General features: G+C 37.2%; 1 protein-coding gene across 2 annotated transcripts in view; it reads left to right on the top strand.

Annotated features, from left to right (window-relative positions):
* The window catches only part of eepd1 (endonuclease/exonuclease/phosphatase family domain containing 1), a 40,077-nt gene extending 19,228 nt beyond the window's left edge, over positions 1-20,849 (top strand). For both annotated transcript variants that reach the window (XM_030147699.1, XM_030147700.1), the window contains 6 exons: positions 942-993; positions 13,467-13,577; positions 16,824-16,958; positions 18,307-18,445; positions 18,553-18,747; positions 20,397-20,849. In XM_030147699.1, the coding sequence (XP_030003559.1) occupies positions 942-993; positions 13,467-13,577; positions 16,824-16,958; positions 18,307-18,445; positions 18,553-18,747; positions 20,397-20,587 (823 nt within the window). In that variant the 3' untranslated portion in view covers positions 20,588-20,849. The remainder of the gene's footprint in view (positions 1-941; positions 994-13,466; positions 13,578-16,823; positions 16,959-18,306; positions 18,446-18,552; positions 18,748-20,396) is intronic.
* The last annotated feature ends 461 nt before the right edge of the window (positions 20,850-21,310 follow it).

The following is a 21,310-nucleotide window of genomic DNA, read 5'->3' as shown; positions in this document are numbered from 1 at the left end:
TCTTGCATTAAGTCCAGATCCCACCATATATCTTCAGTGTCTGGGACCAGATGGGTTCTAATTAAACCTCATATAGATCTTACAAAACAAGTCTCCTCATGTGTAAAGGCTATTTGCAAAAGACATTAATCCAAATGAAATACTGCGGAATGATTTTCTCTGTGCTGTCACAAATTGCATTACAAGCAGTTCCTCTTCAGAGCCAAAATGGAGGAAGAGAGAGAAACATGTACTGCATCTCAGAAATTATTGCTTTTTATTGTGCTGACTGTTGGTCTGGAAAATTATTTTAAAAGTAAACCTATAAATGTTTATTGGGCTGTAAAGGCCCCTCCTTCTTAGTGCAGTAAGGTGCTGGCTCCTTGAATGTAGGACAGCAGTCCAAACTCTGAGTTAGAGAGTGGTACTTAGACTTTCACAGCTCTTTGCCAGTTTATAAAAACTTTTTGCCCCTGAGGAAATGTGCTGGTTCATATGTTGAGGATCCAGTTTGGGCAGTGGCGCTGTATCTGTTATGTCAACAGTGTTTGCATCTTTGCCAGACAGTTAGGCTATGTCAGATTATGCATGTCTAGATGTGTCGTTACATTTTAGCTACAAAATAAACGTAGTTCAAGCAAGCCCCAACTAATCCATAAGATCCTCACTGGTTTTTGTGTGTGTTTGTTTTGGACACTTACCTCTAGTTTGTCTTCCTGGAAACCATCCATCAATCAAACAGTATGTGTTGCACTAAGACACTTACCTTTCGATAGTGTGGGTGTGATGAATATACTGGAAGTAAAAGTTACAGATGTGTATTTTTACTGTAGTGGATGTAATGTTTGACCTTATCACTTACTGCAGGAAGCCAACTGCAGCTAATTAACGTGGTACGTACAGTACAGTTAAGCTGTGAAAGTGGAAGTGTAAAGCGTGACCTCTTGTCTCTCTGATTGCAGCGTCAAGTTACTGGCCGTGCAGGACCTGCTGGACCAGGACGCTCTCGATAAGGTAAAGTAGATCTCTGCAGCCTGATTTTTTTTCCCTGGCTGGGTCACAGCGGTGGAGTGGGAGGACTGTAGGTGCCGATACCCGCTGTGATTTTGCAGCTTTATAAATGAGTCACCGCTCAAAAAAATACATTCACACTCATTCACTCAGTATTTCCCATTTATTTAATGTGCTGCCATTATGCAAATGTTTGTCCTTCGCTTCCACTGTCTCTCTGTCTCTCTGAGTGTCTATGTCTCCCAGGTGTAAATGTCTTCTATTTCTAGGCACACATTTGGGTTTGATCTGTGTTCACGCTCCCCTGTACTTTAGTTACTATAAATATGACAGTGGTTGCTATGGGTTGGAGGGTGTCCTCTTCAGCACTGCCAGGAATCAGCATGCACAGAAAAACACAGCCTACATCTGTCTCCTCTGAGGGATGATTGGGCTCTTTATCCATCACAACAGCTACTCCTAATTTGTCATTCTGTTTGTGTCCTTTCTTTAATGAGTAAAAAAAAAAAAAGAATTCAGCAGAAAGATGCTGGCACATTTTGGGTGACAGCTGGAAGCTCTGACAGCCAGATTTCCCGGAAGACAAATGACACAGAAACTTTTATCACGAAGGCTACAGCTTTCTTAATCCAACAGGATGTCTGTGCTCAGCCGCCTTCAAGTTCATCGTGGTTAAAAGGCAGAATACACAGATGGTTTGGGAAAGATGCTTTTTTTAATGTTCTTTCAAAGAGATGATCAGTGTCAACTCTAAACAAGACCGGACTCACAGTTCTGTCCAAGCTCAGCACTTAACACAGATCATCCCTGGTTTAATCCGTACACATTTCAGAATGACAGTCTGTGGTGTCGGGGATTATTATGAAATGGAACTATTTCTTGAATGAGCCCAGTACTTCTCAATGAGTCACTGTGTTTGGTTGATGTCTGTAGACTTGTTCATAGAGCGTTGCAATTTAGAATTAGAACTTTGCTCTTTTTGTTCCTTCAGTTTTTGTTAGCGCCCCAATATAAATTGTATCTTAACCCATAAAGACCCAGTGCTACTTTTGTGTCAGTTCCCAAATGAATTTCTCTCTCTATTTAACCTTAAGTGACTCATCACCATTTATTATGATATTATCCTCTGTATTTTCTGGGAGGGGTCAGTGAAAATGATTTTTTTTTTCTTTAAATTTAATTTACTGATCATGTAGATGTTCATAAAAGCTCTGATTAAAGTTGATTGGTATTACATCAAAAACGAGAAAACTGAAGAAAAAGTGACTTCTTCAGGAAAAGGTATCAGTAACTAAACATAAAAACAAGTGTCTCCATCACTGTCATTGATCCAACTCCATGGGCTTTACTGGTGAATCAATGTTGTAGAAGATGACGGTGTTTCCACAGTAACGACAGAGCCTCTGAACATCCAGATGGGTCATATCTGATGACCATGACAAGATGACAAACTACATTTTTACACCAATTATTTCAACATATACATTTAGTGGATCAGAAGTTATTAAACAGTTTACATGAGTAGATGGTTTGGGTTTTTATGGGTTAACAAAAGTGTAAGAAATTTTTTATTCCATGATATTAAAAAAGTAAGTAAATGCCCCATTCATGATTTTTTTAAACTTTTGAAACTCGCTAACAAATGGCTAACTTGTCAGCAAGTTTCAAAGGTTTCAAAAATTCATGAATGGGGCATTTACTTACATTTTTAATGAAACTACAGACGTTTTCTTGGAACAGTAAATGTCATCACACCAAATATGAAACTGTACAGCCTCATCATGTTGCCTTAACCCTTTACAGGACACTCACTGAAATACTCCGATATTCAAAATTTCAACCTTAGTGTGTTATTGGGCATCATCATCAACCTCCTCATCAGTTACTGTGACAACAGTCTCCCTCCTCTTGCCATAAAACATTCGAGCAGCACTTGCTATAAAGTAAACACACGCAATAAAACAACTGTTATAAGGTCATAAAGTGACAAAAATGACTCATATTCACAGCTTCAAAATATTTATAAAATCTCTCTGAATCAGTGTATAATGTTATAAAAACCAACACGCTTCTAGACCTCATCGAGGCACAGGATTGGACCCATATTTAATGTATGCAGAAATGACCAAAAATAGTCACTTGCCTGATGAAGGGTTAAAGACCTACAACTATGTTTGTCACAATGTCCAAAGGATTGTGTGTGTGTGTGTGTGTGTGTCTTTTCCAAGTGATTTATCACCATTTATTATAATACTATGGTCAGTATTTTACATTTTTCAGTGTAAATCATGTGTTTTCTTATATTTAAGTTACTAAAGATGTAGATGGTCATACAATCTCAGAGTAAATTCAAAGGTTTTAAGATCACATAGGAAAAAGTGAGTTTTTCAGCAAAATACACAATTGGAGAAATTACCAAAAATAGTTACTTGTCTGATAAAGGGTTAAGGAAAACTATTCCATTCTCAACATAAAAAATGTCATGCTAACAATGAAAAGAAGACTACTTTTACTCTTCAGAAGTCATAAAGTGCCTTCCATTTGTGAACATTATCCTGTGGAACTAAACATATGTGTCATAAAGTTTTGTTTGCCGCAGAGCTTATTTTCTGCAGTGGTCTAATGGAAAATCCATTTAGCTTTTTGTGGAGGAAACTGGGACAAACTTCAGAGTTGACCTACAAAAACCTGCCATCCCTCCAGCTCTCTAAAGGTCTCCATGTAAAAGTAACTTGGTAACAACCCCAAAATGTCTTAAAACAACCTTATGTACGATATGAGGCTGACTGTGTTTACTTTAAATGTATGTACTCGGCGCTACCAAAGCTGTTCACTAATAATAATAACCCTCACTTTGGTTATGTACTTAAGAGAGGGTATTAAAGATTTAACAAATGCTGCAGAGTTTCTTAAATCACGTGTACCTGGCGTTTAGAAACAAATCTCTTCACGGAGGTTGTTCTCGTTTGCAGCCCAGTGGTTCCAGCGCTGAGTCAAATAACACTCAAGATTTGAAGCTGCCTCTCCACCCCCTGACCTTCACACCGTCACCTCTCACTTCGGTTTAATCATATCATTCGCCCATGTTAACTGCCTCCACTTCTCTCGGCCCGTACAGTCAGCTCACCCAGTTTTTAAGATGTAGGTCGGCTGTATTAATGCAAATATATCTGTGCTGAAGAAATGTCACAGTTCAACTCGCAGCTCTAGGCAGCATGATGTGTTCCTGTTCAGCCCCCACAGTTCCTTACACGCATGTAATGTCACTTTCTGTATTGGCTGCCAGATGGAGGCTTGGCAGAGGAATCAGAGCTCCCTGTGAAGGGAAGTAGGTCAGCACCGGAGTATTTTGGACAGAGAAAGGAAGCTGGTGGGAGGGTGGGTTACCTCTGGACAGGTGTTGGCTCACATCATGGGTCCAGTCCCTGCCTGTTGTCTCGTCACCTCCATCCTATCATTTCATCTTCAGTTTCTACACTGTGAATGTTCCCCTTCTCACTTTGGTTAGAAACCTGGCCTGCTAAAACAGATTTTTGCTTCAGCTTCACACTTTGTTCAAATGTTTTTCTAGAGCTTTCACAATTCTGGATTGGTCTGTTTATGTAATTTTCACCCCCTTTTCAAGATGAGCTGCAGATATTAACCCATAAGGACCCAGCGCTACTTTTATATCAGTTCCCAAATGAAATTTTCTTTAAATGTAAACTTTCTTAAGTTATTTATCACCATTTATTTATAATATTATCCTCTGTATTTAGTATTTTATCAGTATAAATCAGGTAGTTTCATATATTTAATTTATTGATCATGTACAGGGTGGGGAAGCAAAATTTACAATGAACATTTAGTTGTTTTTTCTCAGCTGGCACTACGTCAATTGTTTTGAAACCAAACATATATTGATGTCATAATCATACCTAACACTATTATCCATACCTTTTCAGAAACTTTTGCCCATATGAGTAATCAGGAAAGCAAACGTCAAAGAGTCTGTGATTTGCTGAATGCACTCGTCACACCAAAGGAGATTTCAGAAATAGTTGGAGTGTCCATAAAGACTGTTTATAATGTAAAGAAGAGAATGACTATGAGCAAAACTATTACGAGAAAGTCTGGAAGATACTATTAAAGAAGAATGGGAGAAGTTGTCACCCAAATATTTGAGGAACACTTGCGCAAGTTTCAGGAAGTGTGTGAAGGCAGTTATTGAGAAAGAAGGAGGACACATAGAATAAAAACATTTTCTATTATGTAAATTTTCTTGTGTCAAATAAATTCTCATGACTTTCAATAAACTAATTGGTCATACACTGTCTTTCAATCCCTGCCTCAAAATATTGTAAATTTTGCTTCCCCACCCTGTAGACGTTCATAAAAGCTCATATTCAAGTTGAGGGTTATTACATCAAAAGCAGAGAAAATTACAGAAAAAGTTGCTTTTTTCAGTAAAATATATCATTAACTGAACATAAACCAAACATTTCCATCCACTGTCACTGATCCAACTCCATGGGTTTTACTGGTGAATCAATGTTGTAGAAGATGACAGTGTTTCCATGTTCACTATGGAGCCTCTGAACGTCCAAATGGGTCATATCTGATGATCATGAAAAGATGACAAACTGCAGTTTATACCAATAATTTCAACATATTGATAGATTTAGTGGATTAGAAGTTATTAAACAGTTTAGATCAGAAGATGGTTTTGGTTGTAAGTGGCTGTTTGGGTCTTTATAGGTTAACAAAAGTGTAAGAGATTTGCATTGGATGATGGTTTACTATGGAGCCTCTGAACGTCCAGATGGGTCATATCTGATGAAATGATCCATGAAAAGATAACAAACTGTATTTTATACCAATTATTTACATGTATTGATAGGAGTAATGGATCAACAGTTATTAAACAGTTTAGATCAGTAGATGCTTTTGGTCGGTGATGGATGTTTGGGTCTTTATGGGTTAAAGCAAAAGAAAAAAAAGAGGATTAAAGTTGACTTAATTTGTTGCTGTTTTAAACCAGAAGATGCATCCATGTTCTGTTGGACAGTAATTACATTAGCTCACTTACATTTCCTACATTGCAAAAGCTACAATACTTTAATTTAATACTTTACCTTAAATGTTCTCAAAGACTTACATTATCTACAAAATTGTACATGAGTTGCCATGAAATAGTTTATTTTGTTGGACAGGTGGATAAATAGAATGACCAAAAAAAACCCTTCTTATGAATGTTTCTAAATCTCAAGAGGCCAAAAATGTTAATATCTTAATCATAAATTTGCTGTTTTCTTAATCCCTTTCTAAGGATGGATACCATAAGAGCAAGAATGTCTCACTCTCCCCATTGTGGCTGACAGTCTAGGTTATATATCTATGTTATTCTATGGGACTTCAGCCAAACTAACAAGACCAATGTTGACAGTTGTAATATAATATCCCCTCATCCCAACTGTGCTAGCTTCTCCTATCTGCCCCCATGACCACACACTGACCTAGGAAAACCTGAAAAATGTAGGTCAACATTGCTGTCCAAATTTGGCATGTCAACCTCAATTTCACCTTGAAAATGAAGGTAAAGGTCGACTCACAAATAACTCATCCAAGAACTTCCCAAGCTGCACCTAAATACCAAACATTGATGGATGGACGGACACACAGATGGACACCACAGGGGTCAAAATCTTATACATGTTTTCCAAAGGTGATTTGGAACTTTGTAGGTGTAATATGTATTCAAATCATTATCTTTGTGAGTAGGTTCTTTTTAGTCATTTATTTGCGTTAAAACAGAAGATGTCACAATTCATCAGACTGGGCGGGGGGGGCATTGGAAAGAAGTTTTTTGGAAACCATCTTTATATACAGTCTATGCTTAATAGGGTAACCATTCTAGTTTTTTTTCTTGCTTTTCCTTTTAGAATTAAGATAAGATAGGATAAGATGAGATGAGGTAAGATAAGATGAGATGAGATAGGATAGGATAGGATAGGATAGGATAGGATAGGATAGGATAGGATAGGATAGGATACTTTATTTTATTGAACCTCCAAGGGGGAAATTCAAATATATAGCAGCACAAGACATTACGCATCAAATGCAATACAAAAATAAAAAGATAAAAAATATAAAAATGTGTTAAAGTGACTAAAAATGATTAATAACAAATAGTGACAAACCTTGTACTTGATCATTTAAGGGGAAGATGTTTCAGTCCTTATATACAGTTTTATACACATTCTTATATTTGAGTAATTATACTTTAAAAGCACAGAAAAAGAAAACACTAGAGGAGCCTTTGTGTGTAACTTTGCTGGACATGTTTGCTGGACATGTGTTGTGATTAGTCAGACCAGGAGCATGAGCCACTTTTAGATTGTTGTCCTCTGTTTTGTCGCTAAGGAACCGTCTGTGTCTGTGGTTAACTTTCATGATTAATCGGACTTTAAAAGGCCTCAGTGGTGACTATCAAGCAGCTTTTGTCCAAACAGAAAAATAATTATGTACGGCTCTGTCCTAACCCTGTAAAAACACACACCTCCACACACATTTCTATTGTTTGAAGTTGTGTGGAGGCTGGCAACTCGTCTATCTGGCTCTGCTGGGAAGGTTCACCGGGTTCAGAGTTGTTTGCTTATTTTTTTTTTTTTTTTTCTGTCTTTTCTTTTTCTCACCATAAGTGGTTTTAACACAGGGAGTTGAAAGAACATCAATCACACAAGCTGTACTTAAAGTGTCCCAAGAAATATTGATATTTGAAAAAAATGAAGCATTACACGTTACTCTTCATGACTTACAACTTAAGAAGAACCAGTGATTTATATTCTCATTCCTACTTAAAATAGGAATAGGGAGGTAAAACATATTTACAGATACATAAATTTGACTTGAGAGATAGTAAGATAAACAATCCGCAAACTGAGACAAAAGTCACATAAATTAGGTTTAGTGTTTTTTTTTAACAGTGATGAATGTATTTTTGTCTGCTTGAGGGAAGGACATCTAACTGTGAACACAAAAATATTTTCTTAAATAAGTCATCCATAAGTGGTCCATTGGGCCAAGCCAAGAAGATACGGAACATTTTACCAAAATGCCCACAGAACTGTACTTGTATCCACTAATGAATGAATGAATGAATCTTACTCACTTGTACATTAGCTCAGTTTTGGTCATCCCTAACTCCTGGTAAAAATATCTTGCTTTAAAACTGTGAAATTACATAGATGCTCTTTGTTGGTCTGCTTTTTTTTGAGTGTAGTGTAGGAGAGGAGTCTAGTGTGATTTTATTGTCAGAGAAAATGATGCTGTTCTTAAATAAATAAAACCGTTGTCAACCACAAAAGGGCAAAAGCAACGAGCTGAAACATGTAAAAAATGATGGGAACAACTTTCATGTTATGCAATTTGACCCATGTTAATGTAATATGATCCGTAGTGAAGCAACTATCTGATAGCATTTAGCAGCATATGAGCTAGACGTTCAGGACTGGAGTAAACTGGTTAAAGTAAAAAACAAAACAAAAAAAAAAACAAGTGGTTCCAGGTACAACAAATCCCGCCCCTCGCACATATTGTAACTTATTTTGGCATCGATCCAGCCGATGTCATCATGTCTATGCTTGTGCTGATGTCAGGATATTAATTTTCCGTTTCAGTTTTATCAGGCAGCAAAAATGGCTTAAAATAAAAAGTAAGGCTGCTTTGTTCACACAAATTTAAAACAGAAGAAAAACTATTAGCATACAAATAGAAAATAATACTATATTCACACACATGACTAGCTTAAATGTATAACTATAACCTCTGCCTGTTAGTTTTGTGTTTTATGTTGAAATCTGAAGATAAGCAGATTTTCCATCCTTGTCTATACTGTTGATGACCACTCATTCCAATAATCAGGTAATTCCTTGGCAGTGTGAAATGACAGTGTGCTGAGTGGTTTTTCCTGTACTGGGTGTAGTCTGTGTCAGGGTTTCCAGTCGGACTCTCCTGCTCTGGGCCTCCTGCCAGGACCCTTACTGCTTGCTGTGCCTGCACTTTGGTCTTAACAGCCTGAATTATGATGGTGTTTTGTGTTTTGGCAAAGTTGTACCGGTGAGTTATTCATCCCGGTATTCCTCAAAGGCTCAGCGGCCCTTTGGGACAATGGCAGAGGGTAAATCCTGCAGCAGGTTTCTGACCCCCTGAAGTGCTGAAATTGCTTTCCTATTATTACTTCCTCAGAGATGGGGACAAGTAAAACCAGAATGTGGTTTATAGTGTGATTATGGGGCTATAGATCTCAGCTCAGCGTGATAAAGCTGTGGTAGGAACAATGAGCTGACCTGGTAGGCTTGCTTATTTTAACTACTTCTGTGCTGTTCTTGTAAAAATGTTAAGATTTTTTTAGACATAAGGTCATAAACTGAATCTGTTTACTTCTAGTTGTACAGTCAGAATATATTTCCTAACCCTTTTCACCCTTAGAATGTGCTAAAAGCATGAATAGTTTTGAAACATTTGTTGTAAAAATGAAGAGCTTCATTTCTAATCGTTGCCTACAGAAGCATCCGTCCTGCTGTTTCCATGGCATCCAGCATACAGCAGCTTTCTAAACTGGTGGGTCGTGACCCAAAAGTGGGTCGAGGACTCGCTCCAAGTGGGTCCTGAAGTGTGTGGTTAAAATAACTGAGAAAAGCCTACATATCCAATCTTAGATCAGACTTTTGGTTTGACAGGCATATCAAAGCCTGCAGTAGCTGGCGGTTACCATGGTGACGCAAATGTGATTGAAAGATGTTTACAGGCAAGATGAAGCCTGAATATAGATATGCAAACACTGACAATGAAAAAAACCCAAGTATGTGAACTAAAATATCAAAAGTAAAATGTTACTTAGAACCAAAACTCGCACTGTTTTCACTTAACCCTTTCATGGATAGTAGTCACTACAGTGGACAGCTATTCTACAGCTGTTCTTTCATATAGTCATGGATTTTGTTGTTTTAGTTTGATATCAGCCAACACAGTGGACACTTATGCACCATCTCATACACTGCAATTCATACAATTACTGTAACTTAGCTGTTCTTGATCTGCAGTAACATGTTTGAGTGTAAATCAATTGCTAGTTGTTATTAGATTGTAATTAACAGTATTCTTAAAAGTTTTTTTTTGTATATTATCTCCATGAACTGAGTAACAACTAGTATTAGGGTATGTTAAAATGTGAGAAAACGTCAGATTAGCTGCATTAAAAATGTTTCTATTTCATAGTTTTCACACTATATCACTTCCTGTTATTGCGCTTTAAATACATGTTTCTTTGCTTCAAAAATTAGTGGAGTGGACATTTTTGGAACTCCATAAAAAAATAGGGTCATTAAAAAAATTTCAATCACATTGGGTTTTTTTTTTCATGCCTAAAGAGGAATATAAACACTCAGGAAGAAAGTCTTGACTAAGGTTCTCATAATTCATGCATCAAAGGGTTAATGTGTTAAAAACAGTCAGTTTTGTAAGTTTTACATATTTTCGCATTCAGTTGTGCAGCTGTTATTAACCACACCAGCTGAGAACCACCGTTTTAAGGTTCTGATGGACGATTTAACCCCAGTTTTCTGCCTTCATTTTTACATGGCCCTATAAAATCAAATATCTAGTGTGTTTGTCATTCACACTGGCTTTGAGTCATACTCTGGGTTTAACTCCTCCCTTATTTTAAGTAATGTCACATCTAATTAAACTGCCTTACCCACTTATTGTACAAATTGCATTAAAGAAATAAGCAAAAGTTTAGGAGGAAAAACTGAAGTGTGTTTAATGAGCTGCTTGGCTTTAATGTTGTTATATCATTGTATGATGTATTCATATACAGTGGGGCAAAAAAGTATTTAGTCAGCCACTGATTTTGCAAACTCTTTGGTCTTAGCCATGGTTGAGTTTGGAGTCTGACTGTTTGAGGCTGTGGACAGGTGTCTTTGATACAGATAACCAGTTCAAACAGGTGCCATTAATACATGTAACGAGTGGAGGACAGAAGAGCTTCTTAAAGAAGAGGTTACAGGTCTGTGAGAGCCAGAAATCTTGCTTGTTTGTGGGTGACCAAATACTTATTTTCCATCATAATTTACAAAGAAATTCTTTAAAAATCCTACAATGTGATTTCCTGGATTTTTTTTTTCTCATTTTATCTCTCATAGTTGAAATGTACCTCTGATGAAATTACAGACCTCTCTCATCTTTCTAAGTAGGAGAACTTGCAAAATCAGTGGCTGACTAAATACTTTTTTGCCCCACTGTATAATGTATATCATGTGTATTATATTCTATGATTATGAATAATGAACTATGATATACAATGTATATCATGTACATAGGCCTGGACAGAGTTTATTTTTGACAAGTGTAATATTTTGCATCTTGTGGAGGCATGGACAGAACTTAAGTTTGATTAATGTCATATTTTGGAGTTATTTTGTGGAGCTGGCATGGGACTTTGTGGCCAGCAGACAAAGATGGAGTAAGGGGGTGTAAGTATATGTTGCATTTCTTCCCACTCCTTTTCGAATAGGTTTTTTTTTTCTTAGTTTTCTTTTGTTGTGTTTGGTTTTAAATTCAACATAAATAAACAAACAATGAAGTTTTGTATGCGGATATACAGCAGACAGATTAGGTATATTTACTGTACACATAGAGTATATGTATATGTGTGCGTTTCAAGTTATTCATTCATTGAACTTTGCTTTAACCCATAAAGACCCAAACATCCATCACAAACCAAAACCATCTACTGATCTAAACTGTTTAATACCTGTTGATCCACTAATTCTATCAATACATGTAAATAATTTGTGTTAAATGCAGTTTGTCATCTTTTCATGGTCATCAGATATGACCCATTTGGACGTTCAGAAGCTCCGTAGTTACTGTGGAAACGCCGTCATCTTCTACAACATTGATTCACCAGTAAAACCCATGGAGTTGGATCAATGACAGTGGATGGAAATGCTTGGTTTATGTTCAGTTAAGGATATATTTGACTGAAAAAGTCACTTTTTCTGCAGTTTTCTCTCTTTTTGATATAATAATCCTCAATTTTAATCTGAATTTTTATGAACATTTTCACGATCTTCTGATAAAATGCAAAATACAGAAGATAATATGACAATAAATGGTGATACATCGCTTAAGAAAGGTTAGATATAGGGAAAATTTCTTTTGGGAACTGACACAAAAGTAGCGCTGAGCCTTTATGGGTTAATCTGAGAATATATAATATTGTACAGATGTCATTTGCAGTAAAACCATCCAAAAACATGCACTAATATAGATTAATTGGTTCATCTATATTGCCCATAGGTGTGAATGTGTGAGTGATTGGTTGTTCGTCTCTACATGTCCAGATCATTAATGAAAATGAGAGTCAGTTCTCCACTAACTTACCTGGTTAAATAAATAAATAACTGAGAAAAGCACAGAAAACAGTGGTGAAAGGAACAGCGAACTCAGTAAACAGTCAAACCTTAAAAAGTAATAAATAGACTTACTTTCAGATACATGGGTCAGCAATGATGGCAGAAACACAGCAAAACACTTCAATATAACAACTAGATCAGCTGGAGGCAAAATATGGTGAAATAAAAACATAAAAAAATTTAAATGGCCCTAGAGATACAAATGATGCAATCTGAAACTTTTACTGCACACTATAAAGAATTCAACTGTATTTGTATTTTTAATTATCTCCTTATGTGGGAATGTGCCTCCGGATCTATCCACTCAACCAACATGTACATCTAAGACTCTACTGTACACGGTATTTATTATGAAACTATTGCACATTATCACTTACAGTATTAATTAGTGTCATTTCAATATTGTTGTCATTTCAAGCTCATGTATGTGTTTCCATGCACGTATGAGGGATTCCTCTGACGGTCACAGTGTCCCTCCGGGAGCCTCGGGTTAATTTTAGAGGCAGCGGCAGGTCACCCACTCCAGAAACCTGAGCCTTTAGGAGCTTTATGTGCTTCTCTCTGGCTTCCCTCTGCTCCCAGTGCTGTTATGTCGCACCAAGACGCTGTTCTCCCTCAGTGGTGTCGACATGAGAGGCTTCCTCTTTCCTTGTGCATTGTGAGGCCATTTGAGGTCACTGAACTTTGTATTGTTTCCCAGGTAGTGATGTGCTGCTGAGCAAAAACATGTTTTTACACAGCGCCGGCCGTACAATCTGCCCTCAAGCGTTAAAATTAAGTACAACACTCCATTTGATCAGCTCTTTATGGTTTATATCAGTACATATGCATAAGGAGGTGGCATATTCTGGACTGTGATCCTCCAGAGTCTTATAAAACAGTACAAAGACAAGCTCGTTTTGTCTAATGAGCGCTGTTTGCAAGGTTATTTTCTCATTTACAGCCTACATTACTCAGGCAGTTCTGCATTCAGCGTCTCCTGCTAACAGCGTTTCCTCTCTATGTGTTGTTTTGCAGTTCTGTGTCGAGTTGAACCAAGGAACACTGGCCAGCGTACGCAAGTGGAAGTGGCCTCGAGGGCTGTGGAAAAGCATTGTATCTGAAAAACCCACAGGACACTCCAACAAGGTAGGATTAGATAGGTAGGTAGATAGATAGATAGATAGATAGATAGATAGATAGATAGATAGATAGATAGATAGATAGATAGATAGATAGATAGATAGATAGATAGATAGATAGATAGATAGATAGATAGATAGATAGATAGATAGATAGATAGATAGACAGAGAGAGAGAGAGAGAGAGATACTTACACATAGATATACACACACATACATACATATACACATATATACATATACACACACATATATACATACATACATATATATGTCAGGGTAGAGACTGCGATCTGGTAGGATCGGCGATTCTACCGGTAGAAACTCCGATCAGAGTCTCTACTGGTAGAAACTCTGATCCTACCTACCTAACCCTAACCCTAACCCCTAACCCCTAATCCACATCTGGACTTTTTAGTTAGTCTCAGCACGCTCACATAATATATAAATAATTTATGGAAAGCACCAAATATTAAAACCATTTGTGAAATATAAAATGACAACAATTTTCTCAAAACCTTTGGAATTTCAACATTAACTTTGCATTTGGCAGTTCTATTGGTAAGATCAGAGTTTCTATCAGTAGAGACTCCGATCGGAGTTTCTACCAGTAGGATCGGAGTTTCTACCGGTAGAAACTCCGATCCTATTAAATGTTTGGTAGGATCGGAGTTTCTACCAGTAGAGACTCTGATCGGAGTTTGTACTGGTAGAGACAACGATCGGAGTCTCTACTGGTAGAATCGCCGATCCTACCAGATCGCAGTCTCTACCCTGACATATACATACACACATTCATATACACACACACACATATATATATATATGTGTGTGTGTATGTATATATATGCGCACACACACGCGCACACACACACATATATATATATATATATATATATATATATATATATATATATATATATACACACATACATACATTTACACACATACATAGATATTTACATACATAGATACAAGAAAAGTCTGTTTGACTAGATTTCTTAAAGGTAGAATAAATGTTTAGCCACACAGAAAAAAAAAAAACCAATCACTCGTAAATGGCTTCAACTTGATCCACTGGTGCTGGAGGACTGGATGAAAATTGTTGATGAAATTCACAAAATGGAAAGATTAACATTTATGCTGAGGCTGCAAGCTGAACTTTACATAACCAGGAGGGCTAAATGGATTAGTTTCTTTAAATACAATTCAGGGATGGTTTGTCTCATAGTCCTGTGAAATGTTATATAAACTGCTGCTCTAATAATTAAATTAATTGGATAACTTGATTGCTATTTCATAACTGTAACCTAAATTATCATTTGTATTAGATTGTGGCTATTATCTGTTGCCGATTGTTGTTTGTTTTGTTCTGTATGAAAAAATGATAACTAATAAAAACTAAGTGTCAAAAAAAGAAAAAAAAGTTTAGCCACTGCAATGTCTAAATGGGACTTAAAATTAGGTTAATAAAAAGCCAAAATATGAGGAATTTGTGCTGTCAATGAATATTAAAAAATATTGTATAGTATTATACATATATATTAAATTGACAATGTGTGCATGTGGTCTCTTAAAATAAAGAAAATCGTCTTGTTCCTTTCATGGGATATTACACAGACCATTGTTTTAGCTTGTTACTGGTTACACATAGCTCAATATGAGCTGGAATATTGTAATAAGACAAATTTAGGCTTGTTTTTCCAGAGATAAGGTTACACTACTAATGAAAAACATACTTGACTTCATTTTTTTTCCTTTCCAAGAAACAAGGTTTGGTTTTTTTTTCGCTTTCATCAAATTCCCTTTAAGGAACAGACTACCAATCCTAACAGAAGGTAGTGTTTTTTAGTTTTCAAAGGGATCAGCAGTGCACGTCAAACTAAGCCCAGTGGATTTTATTCAGCCCCAAATGTGCATTTCTGTCAAATATCAGCCCCTCACATCTAGAGGATGCAGATAACTGTGTTGACGGCGGAAACTAGCCAGTAGATGACCACATGATATGAAGTTGAGCTGGGATAGATGTTTGTCCATGGCTGGTTGAAATAACAGCAGAGGGCTTTAAAACACCTTGTGCATTCTTGGATGATTATCCAACCAGTACTCAGTAGTTACAGTAGTTTTATGGGGAACAGCAGTTAAAAACATGAATTGTCCTTTTATTTGATTTTTTTGATGACGGCTGAATCCATGAATAGAGAATCTGAATGAGAAGAAATTCTAGCTATTGTCCGTTCAGCTGATTCGGTCCATGTTAACAAGAGGAGCAGCCAACTTGACATTTACTGCACAAAGACTGGTATTGATCTCCTCATCTGACTCGACTAGAGCAGAAAAAGGCATGTTCCCAAACATTTCAGACTGGATCCTGAATGCTTCTACCCACCACAGTCAAGTCGTTAGACTGTGTTACACTGTAAAGCAACTTCACCTGTGTAAACTGCACATTTGTTTTGGTTTTGAATGATTACTTCTGTGTTTTTATCCTTATTTCATGAGGGTGAGCGGTCTTTATAAGTCATGTCTCTGTCCTCAAACCCCTTACACAGTGTTTAAACTTCATACTTTATTCTCACTTTCTTTCCATATACATGCGTAAGTCAAATTTCTGCTTCACACCAGCGCCTGAAGGTCTCATAGCCTTAAATAAACAGTACACTGAGGACAAGAAATCATGTATTTTCATTAAATAATAAAAGCTTACACTTAGAGTATGCTGTGGAATGAATCCATAGTTTTCTGTGCTTTCATTCATATCATTAGAAATGGTATTTTTTGTGTTTTGCAGTGTACAGAAAGCCTTAATTTACTGTAAATGATGAAAATACAGATACATTGACAACATAACAGGAGAGTTCTCCTAATAATAACACATAGAAAATACATTCAACTATTTAATTATTTTTCTTGATGGAAGTGAGTTGTATTGACCATTTCGCATCATATAATTTCTACAGAATTCTATGAAATGTAGAAGTTTGCTCTTCATCTTTGTATTTACAGTATATACTTCCTCACAGCACTCCCATGCATATTTTTCGTAAATCCTTAATATATCCATTTAATTACTGTTACCAAGCCATTTAAGTGTGTTTCTTTTGGATACAATATGGCTGTATTTATTGCAGATGTCACACAGTAGACGTTTACCTCAAGTCTCATAAAAGAATCCCATTATGTGACTGTCATGTACTTTATGTAACACCCGTCTAAACTCTGATATTCATCTCCCATCATCCTCTGCTCCCAGGGAGTCAGCTACTGCGGCTTTCTGTGGGACAGCTCATCCGGTATTGACCTAAAGGACGCTGCAGTCCTGGAGTCTGCTGTTGTCAATGGCAACGGGAATCATGGCTACCCAGGACTGTACCGCGCTCAGTTTTGTGTAAGTATAAAGTGTGTGTGATTCATTCATCCATTCAGAACTATGTTGTGATAATGAACATGTTCTTTGAGCTCATATGTTTTAGTTTTCTTCACCTAACATTACAGTTACATTTGATGGCTTTTACTGTTTTTATTTTTTATCTAAACGGTTTCTAAGTTAAAGGCCTCACATTGTGACTATAGTAAACCTACAGGAGGAAGAAAATAGATTCATAAATGTCAACACAGTGCCAGTTAATGACCTGAACAGTAGTTTTTTTTTTTATTCTTGACAGCAGTTGGACATTACAGCTGTCACTCACCCTTTTTTATTAAACCTCACCCCCATTTGAGAAAGCCTGATTGGCCAAAATATCCCCCATTGGCCCGAAAACACGCAGAAGAAGGAGACAAATCTACTTTACTATTAGATTAGTATTGAATTTTAACCTAATAATACCAAATAACCTTGCCTCACTGAAATATTTCTCCATTGAAACATCTAAAAGTAACTAGGGCTGCTATGAACACAAGCACAGTATGTGTCCTTACATTATAGCACTTGTTTCCAACAATGCTGATTCTATGTAATGATTATAACAATGTGATAATGTATTCAGTAAAACAACCCATTTCATTAGCAATTAGTAGCATAATGTTAATACTCCATGAATTTCTTTGTCGTTTACGCCTCCACGACAATAACATCCCCTTCTATGTCAGAGACTCAGAAGTAGTAATAGTACTACAACAGTAGTTTGGTCATTTTTTTAAATTATTTTTGTTATTTTTCAAACTCTAAGCTAGTTAGTAGGTAGCTAATTTATTGATATATTTCAATATTAGTGTAGTTTATAGTCAGTGGGTTTTGTACAGAAATGCAAATTACCAACCTACTTTACATTACATGAGCTAGTGTTATTATGAGCTTATCTGTAAACATTAGATTTGGTGAAAACTCCCATGATTCTATGCTACTTCATGATGTCATCAAACTACTTTGTTATTGTTTTCACTGAGAGAGCCCTAGCAGCACAAATGACTGCAAATATAGTTCCTAGATATGGAACAGGTTGGTACAGGCCTATCAAATAGTTTCAGTTCTAATTCTTTATTTATATAAATATTTATATGAATACCAAATTTCTTATTTTCTCTTATATTTTCATTTCTCACTTATTTGTGGTTTTTCTACCTCTCCTTTTCTCTCCATTTGCTTGTTGTATGTTGCTGCTGTTAACTGTGAGATTTCCCCATGGTGGGATAAATAAGGTCATATCTTATCTGTTTTCTTATGTTGCTGGCAGAATGTCATGATTTTCACCATACATTAGCAGTTAAATAGGCTTTCCCCCCCCCCCCATTAGATTGGCTCCTATGACCTGAAGGTGATAAACGTCCACATGCAAACCACATCTGCACCGGGAGAGTCCAACGGTAAGAACGGCAACACAGATGACGCCAAGTGTCAACGCCTGTCCCCCAGAATACAGGAAACACTCAAAGGTGAGTCTGTGTGAGGTTAGACCGAGAATCAAACATAGTCCACCTCTCTCATCTTATTGTCAAAATGCGATCTCATGCTTGTCCTCATGTTTTACGTTACTTTTCAGCCGAGAAGGAACTGGTGGTTCTGGGAAACTTCGGTTCACCTCCTCAAAGCTCAGAGCTGGACATACTGAGAAAGGAGAAACTCTGTGCGCTGGTCCCATCCACCCAGTTTACCAACATCAGCACCCGTTCACCACAGGGCACCCGCTGTCTAGACAACATCTGGCTGAGCCGGTCCCTCAAGAAGATCTACACTGGTAAGAGCACAGGGGGGCTGGTTTTGGACTGTGGTGAGGATTTACAAACACGATCTGTCGAAGATTAAAGAAAAGCCCAAGTCAATTCCATGTAAAAGTCATATTGATTATGTCAAGATTTGTCCAGGTTGGGTTCCAAGTTCCAACAGCGAGTCTCAAGATGGTGAAAGCAGGTTCTAGTCTGGAAGTATGTCCATGTAGAGCCCTAATGTTAGCTTCCAAAATGACAGCACCAAGAAAATAAGTTGGATCAAGTCTGTCCAGGGTATAGTAGTAATTCAGTATTTAGGATCACCTGCTGTAGCTGAATCAGAATCAGAATACTCTATTAAACCCAGGGGGAAATTATTAGGTCGCTGCATTCAAGTATAATAAAAACTAGTAGGAAAGAAGTTAGCAATACAACAGAAAAAGAAAAATGTATCAATATACAGTATATAAAGTTCTAAAAATACAAAGATAGATAGCTAGATAGATAGCTAGATAGATAGATAGATAGATAGATAGATAGATAGATAGATAGATAGATAGATAGATAGATAGATAGATAGACACCAAATATACATATTCAATACATACTAGACAATATATTGTCATTATGATAATTAACGAAATATATATAACATGTGTGCAAAGTAATATAAGGTGTATTTCCACCCAAAGAACCAGGAAATTTCTAGTCCTAAGTTCTAAAGGTCCTTCAAACTGGTGGTGTAGGTTTCCATTGTGGTTGCAGACAAAAATATGACAAATTATCCTGCTGTTGTTTGTGTACGACGATACAAAAACTAGCAAACTGTTGTATGTAAATCAGGCTGGCCTTCATCATTGGTCCATTTGTCCCTAATGACTTCTGAAATCCTTGGTGGTGCTTTTAAGGACAATGAAAAGCTGCCTCTCCAGCCTCCTGCTTCTTTAAAAAACTGTCTGGAACAAACTGTTGGAGCACTGATCAGAAATACTCAGCAATATAAGATCAACACACAAAGTTAGACCATGGTTCCTGCAGTAGAAGTTCTTACAAAGGTTAGTTTCTTAAGAAAGTGGGAAAAAAAGCCCACTTCAGGTCCCAGGTTATTCAGGACAAATTCGAGGTAAGAGCAGTTCTTCATTAATTCAACTCCACAGGTCCATCTTCAACCCTATTTCTAAGTAATGACACCAGAAAGGTCGTTTTGAGCGCTGGCCCTTTAAATGCACATAAGCCACTTCAGGCCCCACCCCCTCCAGGTTGTTGGCTGTGTTGCTCTGTCCTGTTCAACCAACAACTGAAAATTTTAAGTAATCGGCTCGAAGTTTGGACATATTTTCAGTATGGACTACAACCGCTGCTGCTGACAAACAATTATGTCATACTCAGAGAAATGTTCGTCGGAAGTCTTGACCTTATATGTGCAAATGTCGTGAAGTAACTAGTTATAGATGTAACAGATTTAGCAAGACTTAAAACAGGTTGTGGAAACCACTCAATTTTTGCCAAAATGAATATAAAGCTAGCTTTGCAGCACCTGGAGGGTTCAAATTCCAACTTTTTGAACTATTAAGGTCCAAATACACAAATAAATGAACCAAAGACTAATAAAAGTGGGTTTAGCAAAATATGACCCCTTTACGTCCCATGATCCCCTTGTCTCTTTTGTCTCCGACAGGTTACTGCTCCGTCGTGCGGGAGGGCTTGACCAACCCCTGGATCCCAGACAACTGGTCGTGGGGCGGTGTTGCCTCGGACCACTGCCCTGTAGTGGCTGAGTTTTATGCAGACGTGGCCCCTAAGGAGCTGAGCAGACCCGGTATGACGGTGGTGGACAGAGGAGACATAATGCCCAAACATGAGCGGTGACGACGTCCACAGCAGTGAATGGCATCAGAGTGACTGTGGGTCCTGATTGGGTGTCGGTTTGCTGTCGAGCAAAGAGTTTCCTAATGAATGTGAAGAAGTGCCAAGATTGCCTTTTGGGTGTCACTTTATCACTATTTAATAGTAACCGGTGAGATATAGAGCCATAAAAATGTCCAGATAAATATACTGTATATAAGATGTACTTTAAACAGAAATGTGCCAAACATTTTCTATATATAAAATAAAGACTTGTTAAATGTTCCAACTGTGCCTGAACTGTCATCTTCTATCTATCTGTATAATAATGCACGTTCTGTGTCCGTCCGGTGTCCCGTGTCCGATCGATGTTGCAGCACGGGAGGACGTTTTAGCCACAGGTACAATGCCGCTAGTTTATGTAAATCAGAGGTCTCAAACATGCAGCCTGGGGGCCATATCCGACCCCCCAAAGGATCCAGTCTGGCCCGTGGGATGAATTTGTGAAATGCAAAATTTACACTGAAGATATGAATCATTTCAGTTCAGTTTCCACATACAGACCAATTCAATCTCAAGTGGGTCGGATCAGTAAAACACTATCATAATAACCTATAAAAACTCACAACTCCAAAGTTTTCTCTTTGTAAATGTTAACATTTTCATGTCATTTTACTGTATTTACACTAAAACAAACTGGTTTCACAAAAACGTGCCCTGTTGTTCATGTTATTAACATTGTGTTAA

The sequence above is a fragment of the Sphaeramia orbicularis genome, chromosome 11, assembly GCF_902148855.1.
Source record: "Sphaeramia orbicularis chromosome 11, fSphaOr1.1, whole genome shotgun sequence".
NCBI lineage: Eukaryota > Metazoa > Chordata > Actinopteri > Kurtiformes > Apogonidae > Sphaeramia > Sphaeramia orbicularis.
Note: the sequence above shows the minus strand (reverse complement) of the source record. Positions and strands in the feature narration are given on the sequence as shown.